Below are 18,424 nucleotides of genomic sequence, written 5' to 3'. Positions count from 1 at the left end.
CGCGGTAGGTTTTTTATCAAAGGGGGTTATATTTTACAAAGAAAGAAATTTCCTGTAAAAGTTATTGTTGAAAAAAAAAACTAAAAATTATCCTGTTCTGCGTATTAATGAGACGTAATAAAACTTGGTGAAAAACTACTGATAATAAAGCAATTTTTACTATGCTGTTTACTAAATTTCTCGAGCTCTCTTAACATAAATTTTACTAAGTTGGTCCATTAATAACTATACGCAGACCTTTAATAATTGTACTATTAAAACATTTTCTAGGATTTCATTTCATCCCCATGGTAACAACGTCAAGCACAATAAATTTTTCAGGGAATTTTATTTTTCTTTGTACCACTGTGACTCTCTATATTTGACCAGGTCCCCCCATCAGCTTCTACATTATATAGCATATTATTCGAAACAGATACTTTTTGTGATTACTTGTAAAATCTCAGAAAATTTAATAAATAAATAAAGGAGAAATGTTTTTGCGTTATTTTGCTTAGCATATTTATAAATATACGCATATAAGAGTGTGTATTTGTATTCTCGTAAATGACATATATATATTTCTTATTAAGCATTAAATCTTTGATTTTTTTATAAAAAAAACTAATGCAAAAGTAGGACACTCAGTACCAGCTCTTCAATTAGACCATGGGAGTTTCATTGGAGGGAAAATTTGTGAGCTGAGAGACGAGAGACCGGATAAATAGATATCGTTGATCTGCGTGTTGACAAATTTCCGATGTTTTTGTACGCGACGGCCAGTGTCAGCGTAAAGTTTTTGTTGGTTGCCGGGGCTGTTCGCTAATCGTCTCTTTTTCACACAAAACTTTTCTAATCCAAGTTGTTCGATAGATTCACCGATAAAAAGGGGATCATTGTAAAAACCGCCAAATAACGCACGCAGCTTTCCAATCGTGGCTTCGACCATTTGCATGAGGACTCAAGGGACTAATTTGACTTTCAAACATCCGGTTATTTATTAGCGTTCTTTTAATTCAACGTATTTTCCACAGTCAACCAAAGTCAGCGCTTTTCTTCCATCTGGGAAGGGGGAAAATTGGAATTTACAAGAGATAGTATGATCTAGTTATGAATATCAAAGGAATTCCTAATTGAAGCATCTGTCTGTGCAAGCTTATGAAACGTTAAAATCCATATATATAAAGTCAAGATTAACTTATCTCAGTTATAGTAATTCGCGCGTGCCGGTTCAAAGCCATTTCAGATTTAAAGATGGAGCGTTAAGACTAAGAAGCCCAATTATGTACGAGATTAAATCATTCATTCGCCTTTTTATATGCAAAACGATCAATTATGATTTAATCTGTGTAAAGGTGCGATAATCTCGTTTCGCGTTAAGCTTTTCTCATCGATTTTACATGTCAATAGAAATTTCCAATTAAATCATTCTATAGTATAGCTGACCAGATTGCCTCACACCTTCTGCGAACTTGTCTTTGTCGATTCAAGAAGCTTAAGGAGCGCGTTTGTAAAGAAAATTATAATTATACGCTTAAACTGTTTAATTATAACATATGCTGTAAAATTTAGGTTGCTTGGGATTTAATTGTGCAAAAAAAAGCAATATGCCGCCACTTTGATCTCAGCATACCGAAAAATGGTTTTTGTTAACCCTTAGGCTATTGGAGGAAAGTCACTATGACGACTCTAATATAGTTACATCCCGATAGAGTTTACTTGCCAAACATATTACTTAAATCGATATAACACACATTTTGAAAAAGAAGACCATTATTATTTTAATGCATAAATGCCATCAGCCTAATCGTTTAAATAGCACTTGTTTCTTCTTCCAAATGTATCGATAGAAATAATATACGTGTATATGAAATGAATAATCTATCAAAAGTTTGTCCAACGTCACTATATTATACTGACTTTCCAGCACAGAGCCCCTAAAGGTTAAATAAAAATTGATTTTTTTACAAATGACTTCACACTGTATTGGAGACAATAATAATTGAAAGGGGGATAATAAATGTCAATGAAAGCTCTCTCTCTATTTCTCGAGTAAAATACGAGTGGCGGAAAATCGGTTGAGCGACGTTGAAAAGGAGCACAACTGGGTCGATTGATGGTTCATCCTTCGAAAAATAATATTACTATATAAGATATTATTTGATGCGCGAAAAGAGAAATAAAAAATCCCGGTGATTCTTTAAGCCAGACTGATATATCCAGTTTTTCTTCCAAGGTTTTATTCGCTCTTTCTTTACCCTCCCTCAAGAGTAATGCATCTGGCACGATAAGTAAGTAGAATCTTCTCGATAGTAATAAGTTCCTCTTAGAGAAGAGTCGATTTGAACTTTGAAACTCACTGATATCTATATTTCATTAGTGCAATCCTTCCCATTCGTTGAATCACGCGAGAAAAAGAGGACTTATTGAATTTTATAAATATATTTAGCACAATCAATCTCTCTCGACTTTTACATTTTAATTGCTGAAAAATTCTACGAATATTTGTCTAAAGATTCTGGAGCAATGATTTCGATTGAGAAAGTTTTGGCGAGTGAAAATTTAACGCCTCGAGTATCGCTCCGCTCTCTTCCGGACGCATAGTTTGAAATTCAATTCTGCGAACGCGATTCGTTACATCCAATATGGCAGAAAAACAGTATTTTATAAGTAGTATCCACGTGCAATGGGGTTTTATTTCAATTTTCAATTCAGTCTGTGCGAAATATGAAGGAAAATTCGAAACTTTCGTTGGACTTGAAGCATTTCGAGGTAATTTAGCGAATCTTTTGAGAATCCAGTGTCTTATTAGCGCAATCCCTCCCCCCCCCCCCCCCTCTCCCATCTACAATCCCATCTTCAATTGGCCACTCGGTCAATCCATTTCTATCCTCTTTTTACCTCGACGTTCTATCTTCCCCCCACTATCACTGTCCTGCTTTAATGTTTAATCGGCAGATCATTTCGAGCGGGGTTTACGACAGGGATGCGGCAAGATTTTTATTCCTTTCCAAGAATACGCGAGCGTTGCTCGCTCGGTCTTCCATGCTACTTTTCCACGCGTCTACTTTTTATTACTCTTCTTCTTTCGTCATTTTGCTTTGCCTGTCGACGACATAACGCTCGCGTTCTCTCAGAACTCCAGAATTCCAAGGCCTTTAATTACAAGAATCATAAGCTGAAAAATTTAATGTAGGTTGACCGCTCCAAGTTTCTTGAACTCACCTAAAAACTTCATCATCTTTAGCATTCAAAAAGTCGTATTACTTTTATCAAACACTACATAATTCTCTTTATTTATAACTGCTCCTGGTTCAATTGCTTTTCTTTAAGTCTACTTGCCTTCGCTATCCCGTAAAAAGTAAACCGTCCTCTAATTGAGGATCTATCATTTATTCAACAGAGTAATATATGTATTATCATGTAAAGAGAACCGAAGAAAACACACTCGAAAGTAAATGAGACTCTTTGTTGAATATCTATTTTAATATAAATTTATCAAAATTCATGGTTGGTGTACATAGATTTTTCTAAACGTTAAAATGATGTTTTATGCATTTGTAGGTTAACAAACCCTGGAACAGTTGTTAGCCGAGTCGCGAAGAGCTCATGGAGGGTTTTTGGGCCGCGATCATTCAGGGAAGAACGCGTTTAATTTTCTCTAAATTGCCGCACCTTGTACCACGAAGCTGCTCGTTTTCATCCAACTTGCTTCTTCAGCCCTTTAAGTAGCAAGAGCACACTACCCCCGAGAAATGAAAACATTGCGATGCCGTTTTTCTTTTCATCTGTGGCGCTTTACTTTATATCGCGTGCATTTTTAAAGTCGATATTCTAATCCGAAAGCAGCCAAAAATTATTGCTCTATCTCTACACGCTTTTCCATAATTTTCATTAAATATATATATTCTTGTACGAAGCATACAAAATTGGTCAATATATTTCAGTAAGATTGCAATTAAACAATATAAAAAAGGCAATGACTTGATCGCGAGGAATATAAACTGTATACCTTCTACTGAATTTTCGTTATAATTGTTTCAAGGATTATATAACCTTTGGATAATATCTTTATAGTTGTGCGACTCGAGGGATTTTCATCGACAGAATCGTACGAGTATTAATCAAATGGAATTGGAGAAACAAAAGTAGCTTAAGATATGTGTGACAGGATTATGACTGTATATAGTATGTGTATATGATACAAGTTGCGGCTGGCACGTGCCCGGGGAGCTGTTGAAAGAACTTTATGCTTTATTAAAGTAGAGAATTAATGGCCTCCCAAGCTGTAGGTATATTTGATCCAGCATTAATCCTCTAATTGAAACATTAAAAATAAACTGAAAGCATCATAAATCTATTTAATTATATAACGCTCGTATGAATTTATGTAACAACTGCGGATTAGCATGCAGGAAATTATCGCTTTGGTGGTAAAGTCGAAAGTATCGCTTTCCAGAATTACCACAATTCTCGGTGCTCCACGTAGAGATAGACAGCTTTTCGAATAAGAGTGTTATACCTCGGCTGAAAGCCATGCAAATACAGTATTCCAGTGCCTTGAGCTCATCCTACGTAGATTTTTCATTTCCATCGACAGACCGACGATGTGGATCGTGCAGATTTTACAGAGCAGTTTGCAGTTGGATTGGTAAGAAAAAGGCTGAGTAGGGGAGAGGGATGGATAGAATGACTATAAGACGATGGGGGTGAACGAGCAAAAAAGAATGCTTCAACGTCTTCTCCCGTGAAAGTAGAGAGAGAGAGAGAGAGAGAGAGAGAGAGAAGGGGACACAGACGGAAAGGAGTAAGGGTGCCAGTAGAAACAAGTCAAGCGGGTCACGGACGCGAGACTGGTGTATGCGCGTGGACACACGGCCACGATACAACCACATAAAATACAATGCTATACATGGTATGTACGTGGTGGAAAAAGGAAGAGAGAGGGAGGATTCGAATTTCGTGGGTGGTGGTATAAAGCCAGGGTATTTTAAAGATAGCCCAAGAGACACGTTCCTGACTCTCCAGCGACGCAAGCGCACCGTGTACCGCCCCACCCAGTTAAGGGCTACCTAGCCCAACAAAATTCTCACAACACACGTTGCTGGAACCCTGCGAAAAAAAGACTGCGCACTACCATGCAACACTTGACTGACGCACCTCCTATACCTAATTACTCTCAAGATTCGAAGCAATATATGTCACTTTCCGATATCATCTCCTAATATTCGCGTAATCCCAAAGGTCCAACAACTATTTAACAATATTAATGTTACGTAAGCAGAGAGAATCTCCTCGGTGAAAATGAAGCTGTACCACGCAGCCCTCTACCTGATCATTGAAATAAACACAGAAAATTCCTTGGCTGATCCCGCGAGGGCTTCGTTTACACGCTGTTCCGCACGAGCCTCGAAGGGGAATTTGTAAAATATTGTTTTTGCTTGAGGAAAATAGTCGTCAGACTGAGGGGAATTGGCGCTCGAAACGATTATGTAAATAGATCTTAATGGAAATTCCAAGATACCTGCATTAGCGTTAAAACGGTTAGTAAAGAAGGTCGTTGCCGAGGCAGCCAATGTATAATGGTGCTAGGACACGATGAAGTTTTTAAAGTAAAGTAGAAATTTGTGCCTCTGGCGAAATGTGAAGAATGGAAAGGCATACTATACTCGTGTGTCATAGTTTAAGATTACACGGGGCACGAGACCGGACCATTACCAGGCGACGCGGCGACGGACGGTGCGCTAGAGCTCCACGATGACACGCATTTGTGTGCAGACTGCGTTCGTTCGAGAATACACGAGCAGGGAGAGGGAGAGGGGGGACGCTATAACAGGGAAATATTGTGGAAAAATCGCGCGAACAGGAAAAACAGGGAAAACAAATAGATGGTATCTCGAAGAAAACTTTTTAAAGACGCTTGCGCTTGTACGAATTTTCCCCCTCAACTGCCGCGCCATATATAGGGTTTCCAAATAAACTCTTGTTCTCCCTTGTATATCATCCCCCCCCTCCCCCCACTCTCTCCCATTTTATCCCTTTTCCCTCCCTCCTCTCTGCGCATCCTCCTTCCCCTCTGGGGTCCGTCCAGCTCGCCCGCCACCGTCACCCCCACTGCGAAGAAATTTTATGAATGCGAGACGCCACTTCTCTCACAGCTTAATCGGATCTGCCCAGACTTTTCTCTCTTCTCCCTTTTTATCTGTTTTTTCCGTTAAACATTTGCTACGACCGCGGTAAACATGATTTAATTAATGAACGAGAGGCCGGAAATTGCAAGTCGCTAAATGTAATAAGAAGCCAGACTATTTGATTATCGTAGAGTTTTCTATAATAATTTTTAAATGATGCATATTACAGATAGGTAATAGCCTCTAGTTTTCTCATCAAGTCCCATTAATCTTAATGAACGACCGCTATGACACGCTATATACATTGCATTTACCTAAACGCATATACTATGAGTACACATATATTTGTCGTCGTTTGAATTTGCTGGATGAAAAACTTGAAAACAGTGAAGCCAATCTGGGTGTAAACGGTCTCCCCACTTTGACGTCCAAGCCTATAGAGTTATACGAGGTGAGAGGTCAGAGTGGGGGGGGGGGGGTCCATTTAGACCCAGACTGGCTTCACAGCACTGCTTCAAAAGTCATTTATATGGATACTATACTGACTCGTATCAATTCTATATAACAGTCCGCTTGTCAAAGGGTTAAAAGTTCTTTCATACGCACCTGTACGCTCTCTCGCGAGGCACACACACGTATATTTAATTATTACCAATTTTAATTATTCCTTATAAATTGTACATGCAAATTGGACACGTAGATATTCAGGATACCATGCTGGCTCGAATGTAGTACCAACTCAGTAATTATGATAACTCAAAGGAATAATCTCTATTGGCAAATACGCACGAACTAAGCTTACGAAGTTGCCAAGCAATCTAAAGTCGTTAAAGGTTTACGCAGGTATATCACAACCGCGCTAACTTTAATTAAAGGTTACAATGTGTTCAACTAGTACAAGTATAAGCGCGTGCGCTCTTGAAACGGCAAAATAACTAAGATACTTGGATTTATACCTTTTGTCCTAGGCCCCGATGCTTGGAAAAATGTTGATGCAGAAAAGAAAATATCTCGACGCATAAATCCCCAGCTTTATATTGTACATATTATGCTAATATACTCCCACACCCATTCTACTTTCCTTGTCTCTTCAATTATCTTTGTCCCTTTGATCCACGTAACGGGTAATAGTATCTGCCATTTGTAAAATTATATACCTACTATAATACGAATAGATGGTAGTTGGGACTTGGGAGTTTGAGTAGATAAATTTGAACGAGTTCCCTTTGTAATGTCTGAAATATTATTAATTAACAGCATAACTGCAATGTAAATTTGATAGACTGTGTTGATTTTGTAATGAAAGTAGATCCGTAACGAGATTGGCGTAACTATAGAGCAAGAAGATTTTAATGATAATCGAATTATCGATGCTTAACCAGACCGCCCAGCCCAGCTCCCATTTCATAAATATTTTCGCAATTTAAGTTTTAAATGCACTTAAATATACAACAGCTTGATAGCTATCGAATAGAGCTCCGAGCGTAAATTTACTTCCGACTAGGAAAGCTAGCATCAGCCGTGAGCAAACAGCGCGGTTTATTAGTTCCCGACGTTTGTCGAGCCGCCCCTCTTTAGTTTTCCCTTTGCAGTTTCGTTATTCTCTCCCTTCCCTTCACCCTTTTCACACTGGGCGTGCTTGGAGCTGTAAGGATTTATTGGACCAGCGCAATTCTCTACCTATTGGCGGTAACTCTCTGCTTGTAACGTCGATAACTTTTTTTACCAATGAAAATAAAAAAAATCACTACAATGCTTAACAAAAGTTTGATTCGTTTCACGCGGTTTAACTTCCCGCTAATATTAATGCTATACGAGGCCGGAAGGAGCATTCGATTAAATTTAAATTTGAACCATTTATTTTATTATAGTATAATAAATATAATATTACACAATATAACAGTTTCTTCTAAATTTCCTTAAATACATATATAATACGTTGTTTTTTATAAAAACTTAGTAAATACATATTAAAACAATTAATGGTACAGTCTATATTACAACAAAATGTTTAATAAGTACTTATGATAAACGCAGCTATTGGCTGATACAAAAAAATGCATATTCCCAACTGTACATATTCTCTACATAACGTTTAGATCTTTACGACGCATGCGCGGCAAAATTGCAATTTTATGATGTTTACGTTTACGTCCTTTTACATCGATTGTGTGATTTGTAATTATTGGCGGTCATCGATGACAGCCTACAAAAATAGTCATTTAGCTTATTCTACGGGATATTAATTTTTAAATCAATTATTTTTAAACCTACTGATATTCTGGTCTTTCCGTTATATGACATGGTAAGAGAATCTTTCTTTTAGAAAACATTTAAAGCAATTGATTGGCGAAGATAACACTTTCACCGTTTAATTTATTTTAATTGAGTATTCAAAAGATCTTTTCCATAAATGGATAAAACTATTAGTAAAATAACTGACGTTTCTTGGAGATTTGGAAGTAAGCTAAACCTAACCTACCCACCCAACTGTTTATAAGCTAACCATACTTATTAATGTATCTAATAAATTCTTTCAGTTACAGCTGCAAGCAATGAATCTGATAATGTTGGAAAATCATTTTTACAATTGAAAATAAATTATAATAAAAATGATAAAATTGAAACTACTTTCTTGGAAATGACGATAGGAGAATTTTACAAATTCATACATCAATTAGAGCATGCAAAGAATAATCTTGATATTTTGGTTTAAACTTTGTTTCAAAGAAAATTGTTTATATTCATTTGTTATATAATAAAATTTATGTGTGTATATTACCTTTCTGCATTCTCTCTTCTTTTAATCGCACAATCATAAACATCTTTAAAAAATAAATTTATTCTATGATTAGTATTAAGAAGCATTTATCTTCAATTTTACTCGTACATGTTTTTTCCAAAGAACTCAGCACCTGGAAATAATGAAAATGTACCATGTAAAAAATTGATAACTGTTAAAGTTAATCTTTATTAACTAATGTTTTAAAAGGTTCGAGCATAACATACTAATCAAACATTTATTAAATTTGAAAGAAACAAAATGCTAACGTATAATTGAATATTGCATAATTAAATATTCAAAGATATAGCTCACAAAGTTAATAGAAAATAAAATATTTCTTTAAAATATTAATGTATCATGCAATTTGAAAATCTATATATTTTTTTTTTACAATCATTCTTTACTATAAGAAAAATATTTTTAACCAATTTTAAATTTTAAGGGGCCACTTTAATTTTAAAAGTATATTGCATCAATTTACAGTTTTATCAATTTTTATAATTCTGGTAAATATACTTATAAATCTGTTTTATCGAAACCAATTATTTAATAAGTGAAAAAAGTTCATTTTTATTTCCTTTTCTTCAAGAAAATTAGGTATTTACAGATGGTAAATTAATGCAGTATACTTTTATAATAAAAATGATTCTTCGCAAATTTAAAATCAATCCAAGAATATATTTTTTGTGGTAAAAAGTGATTGTACGAAAATGAAAAATAATATGTCATCAAATTGTATTTTGATGCCAACATACTAATAAAATTTTGTTTCTGTTGATCTGAGTTCTTTCGAATATTTCATTATTCAATATTCATTTATATAACACAAGTTTGTTTCCTTCAATTTTAAAGCATATCCGGCTGGCTACAATAGTCAGTGTGAGATCCCTGAACCTTCTTCTAAGTAGGTTAATGGGGACTACTTATGCAAAGGAATACAAATAAAAAACAGTTTACTAAAATTTAACATTTTACATCCAGAATAATTTGTCTTTTAAGCAAATATATTATTCTTGTATTTATTGGATATTAGAAAGGCAAAAGAACAATGTAGACTAAATATAACAAACAATCAAAATTTATTTGTTTTCTTTGTGAATATACACTTTTGTATGATGCATTTTTATTCCCCATTAAGTAATATTGAGTCATAGAGTATAAAATTATATGTCAGCTCATTTGAATGAAATTATCTCTGTTCGATAGAGAAAAACTTTAGATATAGTAATTGTGTGGTAGGTGTTTCAAACAAAGGACAACTTATATTCAAACAGTTTTATCCCGCAATTTGTCGCGATATATCTAAATTGATCATAATAATATAGTAAACACCATTTTGTGTAAATTTCATTTTTCTTTTGCAGAAAACTGTATTAGTCAATAAAAATGTGTACACATTAACCAGTGTATGGTTGATAAAAATTGATTTGTGTACAAATTGTTAGCTTTTCTATCGCGTGCTTAAGATGATAAAATTAGACATAATAATAATGATAAACTGTAGAAGAGTAGACTTTTTAAAATGCTCATGTCTTTGGTAAAAGAAAAATTAATACTGTATCAAAAATACTACGAGAAAATTTAGTTGGTGCAATAAATCTTAATAAGTTTCCTTATAGATGCGCACAGTATAAAAATGATGTGACTAATTTATTTATTGTTATATAGCCACAAGGTGAACAGAGCATAGAAATGTGGAAAGTAAAGAAATACACAGAAAAGTTAAAAGTGTACATTCAAAATTCTCTCATTTGAATATAAAGATTAGAACAGACACTAGCTTGAAACAAATTAGTCATGTGAAGGACAGGATGTTTCACAGCTCTAAGAGCCCTACGTCTAGTGAGAAGCGGACTAATGGCAGCACCTCTTTGATTATGAGGTTCTGCTAATGCTAAAGCAGGATTTTTAGATTCAGATGTAGAGCATTCTTGTAGCTTCAGTGATGTAGCATTCAGTTGTTGTAAGCACTTGCCTCGTTCAGCTTTCCGCTGTATGGACTCTAGGACCGGAAGGATTGCACCGAGTAATGGACGTTTCGCAGGCTCTTCTGCCCAGCATTGTTCCATTAATTTCCAGCATTCTTCATCAGAGTAAGGTAGTCTCTCTGGTCTAAGGCCTAGCAATTAAACAATTGTTAAAATTACTATAAAATTTATGTTAACAGAAATTTATAAAACAGAATAATAAAAAAATACCTTTTCTCACATAACTCCATAATTGCTCCTTGTTATGGAATTGCTCAAAATTATTTGGTAGTCTTACATGTCCAGCACATATGTACCAAAAAAGAATTCCAAATGCATATATATCAACTGTACTATCATAGTGCCCAGTTAAAAGTTCAGGTGCCATATGAACTGGAGTTCCGACAATGCTACCGGACATCATTGCTTCGGTTATGCAAAATCCAAGATCGGTGAGTTTAGCTCTATTCTCAGTATCAAGTAACACATTTTTTAGCTTGATATCTCTATGAACAAGCCCTTGAGAATGTAGATACCGTATTCCCTCTAAAACATCGATTGCTATCTGTATACGTTCGAGCCAAGTCAATCCATTACGGATCCCACAATACAAGTCCCTAGTCATGCGATCTGTAATTAGTAAAACTGCAGCACCGACACCACATCCCCCACCATACGACTGATCAATTACAGATCCCCTTAGTTTTACAATCCGTTTATGATCAGGAATTGATCTTGTATAATAAAATTCCATGGCAAGGTCATTCCAATGTCGTTCATCAGGTGGCACCACAGATTTTACTGCACACGGACCCGGTGCACCCCCCCAGCTTTCGCAAGCAAATACAACACCATACTGACCGCGTCCTATTTCTTTACCGTACTGAGGTATCCCATACCGAATTGCATCGGTCATAGACGTAGACTCTAATGCTAATTTGGCTAATTTAGGAGCATGGAATTTTCGTATCGCTATTCTTTGCTCTTCTGTTCTTTCTAATTTTCCCGAGTAATGATTCTCTAGAGATCTTAGAGCTGATAAAAATGTGTCGTGGGACGACTTAACTTTATCTCTAAATTGCATCGAGATAGCTTTGGCTAATCTCGCAGCTGACAAAGAGTTGAGGATATCCAATGTTATTTTCTTTCTCCATGCTGCATCTAAGGTTGGAGTTGGCGACCACGGTATTGGCAAGGATTTGAATAATTGTCGCAATCTTTCTAGAAATGTATGAACAAGAGATGGTGAAGAATTGTGCAGTTCTACATTGTAAGCAGCAGACAGGATTTGTTTCAGAGCATCACTTGCTAATAAGCTGTTATCCTGCTCATAAATTCTTTCTAAGCTAAGTAAGCAACGTTGTAGTGTTCCAACAAATGTTTCCCGAAGACAATTGACAGAATTTACAAGCTGTTTTGCTACTTTTTCACTTAAACGCATCAAAACAAATCTGTGCACCTCAGCTGTTGCAGCACGAATTGTTGCTGACCATTCCCTCGTAGAACTCATTCTTTCAGGGTCAGTAGTAATGCTCAGGTACTGGAAGTGATCATCATTTGAATCTTGTATTTCCTCTCTCATTTCTTGAATTTTGCTTTGTATCAATTCAGTCAGCTCTTCTTGCTTCTCACTAACAACTTTCATCAGACCAGAGTATAATTCATTTTCTTTCTGCTGAGCATATTGTATTCTTCTTGGAGTAATTTGAATTTCACGAGCCATATCAAAAGCACTTAGAATAAATTTTCTTAAACTTATTGTATGTACATCATTTAAATAAGAGCTAGCATTAACAAGATAGCTTTGTAAGCAATTGTTAATAAAATCTAAGATTTTGTCAGAATTTTTGCACGAATCCACTAAGTCACTGTTATTTATGTACTGTTTGTCTATCCATGGTATTTGATCAACTTCGACCGCATCTTCCGTTTTGAGAAAACCTAAATTGGTTAATTGGTCAAGCCAAGAACGACCCAGTGAATTTACTGTGTCAATATTTATATTGTCAGAATTTGTGTCAATAGGATCAATTTGGCCTTGCAGTCTATGCTGCTCAGATTCAGTTAATTCAGCATCCACTTGGTTTATTGTAATATTCCCTAGAGAGGAAGCAAAAAGTATAGGGTTATATGGATATGTTTCTTTTAAGTCTTTTAATTCGGATATATTTTGATCTGATAATGGATTTTCTTCTAGTGCATATAAAAATATTGGTAAAATATTGAGAGAGCCTTTGGCAATAAATTTAACAGCATCATGATTTGGTACAACGAATATCTGCACACCATCTTTTAAAATACTACGGTCAAGTTTTACTTCTAGAATGGTCGGGCAATTATGATCGTCAGTGTCAGATGCAGTTAAATCTTCAATTGGTAAGGTGGTCCATGGTTTTTCATTAGCATACAGTCTTTCAACAACTTCATATTCCAAGCTTAGTGTAAGGCTAACATGATTTGTTTGTCCATAGCTAAGTTTAATCCATCTCCATGAACCATTGCAGACAGGTAAAATATTTTCAGAAAGTAAGTTATTTACTAATGTTGCTTTTGCAATATTGTCCTGGCCAAATATTATAATAGCAGGAGTATTACCAAGTATATGTGTTATTCTGTCATATGTTAAAGGAGGCAATAATTCATCAAGAATATTTTCTGTAAAATGAAAAATAACAAATGTAACAGTATTCTTATATATACATATATATATTCTGCAATTCTTTATAGCTTACCACCAGGGAAAAAATTCTCAAGACTGATAACTTCTAGAACACGTTGAGTCTCATCAAGAATATGCCGAAGCTGAGATCTATTCCTATTGTATTTTCTGAACTGTTGCGGTAGTGTACTTCCCATTGTATATGGATTTATTTAATTTAAATTTGTGTAGGATGTCTTAAAAGAAATAGAAGATTATTTTCAAAATTCTCTTAAACACTTTAAAATAGGCTTATTACTTACCAAATCTAGTTTATTTATAAAATTATTATATCGCAACATTAAATTAATCACATTATATTAGTCAAATTATAAAATTGTTTTTCCTTCATAAAACATAGATGGTATGATAAACGACAAATGCTGGCTAAATTTCAAATGGTAATAACAGTGCCATCTAATGATTCATACTCATTAATAACTGCTGATCCACTGCTTACAAAGGTGTTAAGCTCCTCTTTAAAGCAGTAACACTGAAAAAAAAATATTTAGATGTAAATAACATTCAATAGTATATTTTCAAAAAACTTATCCCTCATAACAAATTGTCACATTCACTGTTAAATAGTTTTCCTTGAAAATGTACGTAAGTAACCCAATAATAAATTAACATTCTAATTAATTAAGGTAAATGAAACATTAAGTTATTTCTGACATTAAATTAAACAAATGCAGTATATGAAAATTATAATGGTGATTAAAGATTTAAAAATGTTATATTACATTGGAACAAAAATAATGAGCGAGCATATCCGTCGCATTTGGTAGAGCTGCGAAGAACAGATTAAATTGAAACTGAGACGTCCACTTCGAATAGTTTAACTGGTATTATGAAGAGGGTTTATGCTATCAATTCATTGTATTTACGTATTATATGTATATCAGAACTTAAGAGACGAAAGAAAGTATTTTAAGATAAGCTTCGTGCATCATTCACCCACAATACGAACACAAATGCGCGCATAAATGTTTAGGGTACTTTGCAATTCTTGTATAATTAAGATTAAGAATGAAAAAAGGATATACTATAATAAGGTATAAACAAGTTTTCTTCTATTTGTACTGATAAAATTAACTGACATTCTGAAAAACTATATTTCATCTTGACCATTAAATTTATTATTTTATATCGTTTTCGCCAAAACTGTTGATTGGGAGATTTTCAAGTCTCGTTCGTTACAGTGACGGAAAGAATCCAAAAGAATACTATGAGGCGTCATTTATCATTGCATTTATTTTGAAATATCGACAGTGCTCTAAATGAGGAAAACTAATTTTTCAAAGATAAGATAAATACGGTACCATTTATAAATAGATTGTATATGTAATAAGTATACCAATATTTTTCCGTTACAATTCGTTATATTTACAATTATTTTAAAACATTTTACACTTCTGTTTATAGAATTACTTACCGAGATCTGACGACTTCGTAAATAACATTTGGTAATCATTGCAGATTTCACATGTCAAATCTAATTATTTGGCAAAAATTAGATAGTAGTCAGCACATTCAATTCTACATAATACCTAGTTTCTCGTTACAGCAAGCACACTGCCTGCACAGCACTGACTGAGCAGTGAGCACAACAGTAACTGAGTAACCTAACCTTCACTACCTACAGTGACATACACTATACAGGCACAGCTCGTTCTCTCTGATCGTCGTGTTGTCGTGCTTCCACCATTTTTGAAGATACGGTTATGTAGCAAAAAGTAACAGTAGAGGGAGAGAGACAAAGCGATTGATAGAGAGAAGGAGAAAAGATACGCGACTACCGATAATGGAGCGAACGAAGTATGAGAAAATTTCTCCTACCGACATGATAAATTGCAGAGTGAAAATGCCAAAAACGCGTCTCTCAAGTAAACGGTACAGTATAATTTTACGACTGATTTTAAACCTATCGTAACATTTTGGTGACATTACGAACATCTATTTCCAATCAAGCAGTCATATTATTGAAAAAACGAAAAAAAAATGTTTCAATAAGGGTGAACCCTACCAAGTCGGGTTGACTTAACCCAGAGTTAAAGTGGTATAGTTAATGTAACGGGAACTATACCACTTTAACTCTGGGTTAAGTTAACCCGACTTGGTAGGGTTCACCCTAAATGTGCTTTTATGATAAAATTTTCTTCTTAATTTTTTCGAAAATACGACTTTTTTTCTAGAAAAGGTAATTGCGACGTCGTTACACAAATGCTAGGATAAATTTAAAATTAGTCTTCAAATAATACCGTACCGTTGACACGGGTTTTCGCTCTACATATTATGTCGGTACTAGTCGGTATGTACTCACTACTCTGTAACTCAGTATAGAAGGGATCCCGCGGAATCCCCAATACCGACTTTACAGCAGATCGAAAATCCGGTCAGCCAGCGATAACGTATCTTCCTAAATTATCAGGCGGCTTATATCGAATTCGACTAACATATTTTTTTTAGTGTTTTTTATTAGGTGTATATTTGTAATGTCTATATTTTGTTAAAAAACTCGCAAAAATTTTGGCAATTATGTAAAAAGGCTTCCTAAACGGTCCGTCTGTTAAAATTCTTTTGCTCTCTGGTTATATTAAATATATACTATTATTTACTCTTACTAGATAGAGGAGAATCTGTAATGCACAGTAGTTAATACACGGGAGTGACAGTGAAAGGTCGACATTGTCGGCGGCAACTCCCACCAAAACTGTCCAAAAACTCTCCCTACGCTCCGCTTCCCATATTTTAAGCCATATTTTAAGGAGTTTAAAGAGGTAACTCAGAGTGTCTCAGAGCTAGTTAAGGTTAGTTTCACGTTTCTCCACTGCGTACTCACTCTGGCGCTCACGACACAAATCTTATTTTATACAAGTGGGAAAAGAAACAAATTTTCATTTAGTGAAAAGCCGTTTACTGCAACAGAATTCAGCGATAAAGGAAGAAAAAGAGTTGAAAATTTAGTGTCAATACTGTGAGCAATCTTTTGTGAATTGTAATTCAAAATGGCGGACTTGGCATCGTTGGTTGTTGACGAGAAGCAAATACCGGAAAAGCCGGTAGATAGAGAAAAAGTATAAACCACAAAAATACTTATATTTTTAGAAATTTAATATTATATTTCATGAATGGACTGATAAATTTGGTTTTTTTGAAAACTGATAATTTGTATTTACCAAATGTTTTTTTAATTTTGTAGACTTGTCCATTACTGTTACGCGTGTTTTGCAGTAATGGCAGGCATCATAATATTATGGAATATAGTAGAGGGAACGTTCCCTCTAATGAACTACAAATATATACATGGTAATATTGAAAAGCTTTTATTTTATCAATTATACTATTTTATATTGGTGATATTATACTGCTATTCTACAAAGAGAGCTTCATAGGATAATTTTAAACCTGAAAAATGTAAATGATTTAATATGGTATTGCTAGTGTTATTCATTATGTGTACTACTTTTTTCTATAGGATGGATGCTACTTTACGAGAAATTACTGGCCTTGTTAAGGAAGTAAATCCTGATGCAAGGAGTAAAGGAACATATTTTGACTTCTCTCTTGTAACACCAGAACTTCGTAATTCAGGTTACAGGATGAGAGAAATCGGTGTCACTTGCTCTGGTCAAAAAGGAGCCGATGACAATAAAACCTTGGCACAAGCAAGGTTTGTTAAAAATGATTATCTTCTTAACAGTTCTGTACTACAGAATTGTTTAACAATATTTTTATTCAATATTTCAGATTCACAATAGGAGATTATTTAGACATTTCTATAACACCTCCTAATAGAATGATGCAACCTGCCATCAGACGTGGAGGACTAAGACAGTATTAATAATTTAAGAATTGAATTAACAATAATGTGTATTACGAACCTTCCATAATTCAGCCAAAAAAACTTAATAAGCAAGCTCTTTGTGCAAACCGTCGAGATTTTTTGAAGAAGATATAAATATGTTTATGATTTAACAGTTTATTTTATTTTGGATAGTCATAAGGCTGCAGGGCACTGTATTACCATTAGCAAGAATGAAAGGTAACTAACTGACCGCTTGTTGTTTCTGTACATCGATAAAGTAGCTTCTGTTCTTATCATTAGTCACTATACCATTTTTCAAAATTGCAGAAGGTCACCCTATATGTGCAAATCAAATGATTGCCATGATAATTATTGTAATCCTTAAATTTATATTCTTATTAACCCTTTAAGTATCAAAAGATGTAACATTTTTCTCCAGATTTGGGGCCACAATTTTTAATGTAAACATGTTGTAAAAATATCTAAACATTACATCTTTTCTCATTGAAACCTCTTCTTTCAGCTACCACTGTATAAATATTTCTTTTAAATATCCTTGAAGCGTTATAGCTTATTATGTATAAATGAAATCCAAATTTTGTATGAAATTTTTTTTGTAAAAGTCGATATTTAAAATAAGAAATTGATAGATAATCAATTTCATGTTTAATAGATTTATTTACACTTGCTCTTTGATATCTACTTGGAATTTTCAAAAAATTCAAAATAGTGACCTAGAGAGGGTTATATGACGATACTTGGAAAAATCTGCAATTATTACATTCTCTTTTTGAACAATCTCAAACATTATTTTATCTAAAAACAAAGCAATAACCTTTAACATATACCGTTATCGCCACAACTTATTTATTCTTATTTTACCAGGAACTACAAAATAGCTCTATTAATAGTTAAAAGTTGAAGAAATACTTGGCTAATCGATTGTTATTTATATTCAATATTAATTTTAATCCTCCAGCTACAGTCGATTTTTTAAATTCCCTTTGTTTACATAGAAATATAAAGAAAACGTCTCAGTGTGCAGTGACTAAATAG

General features: G+C 34.4%; 3 protein-coding genes across 8 annotated transcripts; 2 read left to right on the top strand and 1 right to left on the bottom strand.

Annotated features, from left to right (window-relative positions):
• Positions 1-7,951: 7,951 nt before the first annotated feature.
• On the bottom strand, positions 7,952-15,542 carry LOC136773219 (dual serine/threonine and tyrosine protein kinase-like). 3 transcript variants are annotated; one of them, XR_010822581.1, is made up of 7 exons: positions 14,996-15,542; positions 13,824-14,053; positions 13,595-13,757; positions 11,094-13,517; positions 10,871-11,014; positions 8,893-9,025; positions 7,952-8,316 (listed from the first exon to the last, which is right to left on the bottom strand). XR_010822581.1 is itself a non-coding variant. In XM_066726693.1 (6 exons), exons 3-6 carry the CDS (start codon positions 13,716-13,718, stop codon positions 8,991-8,993), a joined length of 2,727 nt encoding a protein of 908 aa, XP_066582790.1. In that variant the 5' UTR covers positions 13,719-13,757; positions 13,824-14,053; positions 14,996-15,542; the 3' UTR covers positions 8,840-8,990. The 3 variants fall into 3 exon arrangements, 2 of the variants coding, with proteins under 2 accessions (XP_066582790.1, XP_066582789.1); XM_066726693.1 differs by lacking the exon at positions 7,952-8,316 and having other exon boundaries at positions 8,840-9,025; XM_066726692.1 differs by lacking the exons at positions 7,952-8,316; positions 8,893-9,025 and having other exon boundaries at positions 9,956-11,014.
• LOC136773230 (COMM domain-containing protein 7-like) lies at positions 8,282-8,891 on the top strand. Of its 2 annotated transcripts, XM_066726726.1 has the most exons (3): positions 8,282-8,415; positions 8,501-8,572; positions 8,651-8,891. In XM_066726726.1, exons 2-3 carry the CDS (start codon positions 8,524-8,526, stop codon positions 8,824-8,826), a joined length of 225 nt encoding a protein of 74 aa, XP_066582823.1. In that variant the 5' UTR covers positions 8,282-8,415; positions 8,501-8,523; the 3' UTR covers positions 8,827-8,891. The 2 variants fall into 2 exon arrangements, with proteins under 2 accessions (XP_066582823.1, XP_066582822.1); XM_066726725.1 differs by having other exon boundaries at positions 8,306-8,572.
• Positions 15,543-15,744: 202 nt separating the features above from the next.
• Bin1 (histone deacetylase complex subunit SAP18) lies at positions 15,745-18,026 on the top strand. 3 transcript variants are annotated; one of them, XR_010822582.1, is made up of 5 exons: positions 15,745-16,637; positions 16,763-16,869; positions 17,039-17,233; positions 17,311-17,605; positions 17,696-18,026. XR_010822582.1 is itself a non-coding variant. In XM_066726724.1 (5 exons), the coding sequence occupies exons 2-5, from the start codon at positions 16,569-16,571 to the stop codon at positions 17,402-17,404; spliced, it is 465 nt and encodes a 154-aa protein (XP_066582821.1). In that variant the 5' UTR covers positions 15,745-16,120; positions 16,188-16,568; the 3' UTR covers positions 17,405-18,026. The 3 variants fall into 3 exon arrangements, 2 of the variants coding, with proteins under 2 accessions (XP_066582821.1, XP_066582820.1); XM_066726724.1 differs by having other exon boundaries at positions 15,745-16,120; positions 16,188-16,637; positions 17,311-18,026; XM_066726723.1 differs by having other exon boundaries at positions 17,311-18,026.
• The last annotated feature ends 398 nt before the right edge of the window (positions 18,027-18,424 follow it).

This window comes from Prorops nasuta, unplaced genomic scaffold (genome assembly GCF_024137725.1).
Source record: "Prorops nasuta isolate Cenicafe-Biocafe unplaced genomic scaffold, Cenicafe_Pnas_1.2 PNAS00005, whole genome shotgun sequence".
NCBI lineage: Eukaryota > Metazoa > Arthropoda > Insecta > Hymenoptera > Bethylidae > Prorops > Prorops nasuta.
Note: the sequence above shows the minus strand (reverse complement) of the source record. Positions and strands in the feature narration are given on the sequence as shown.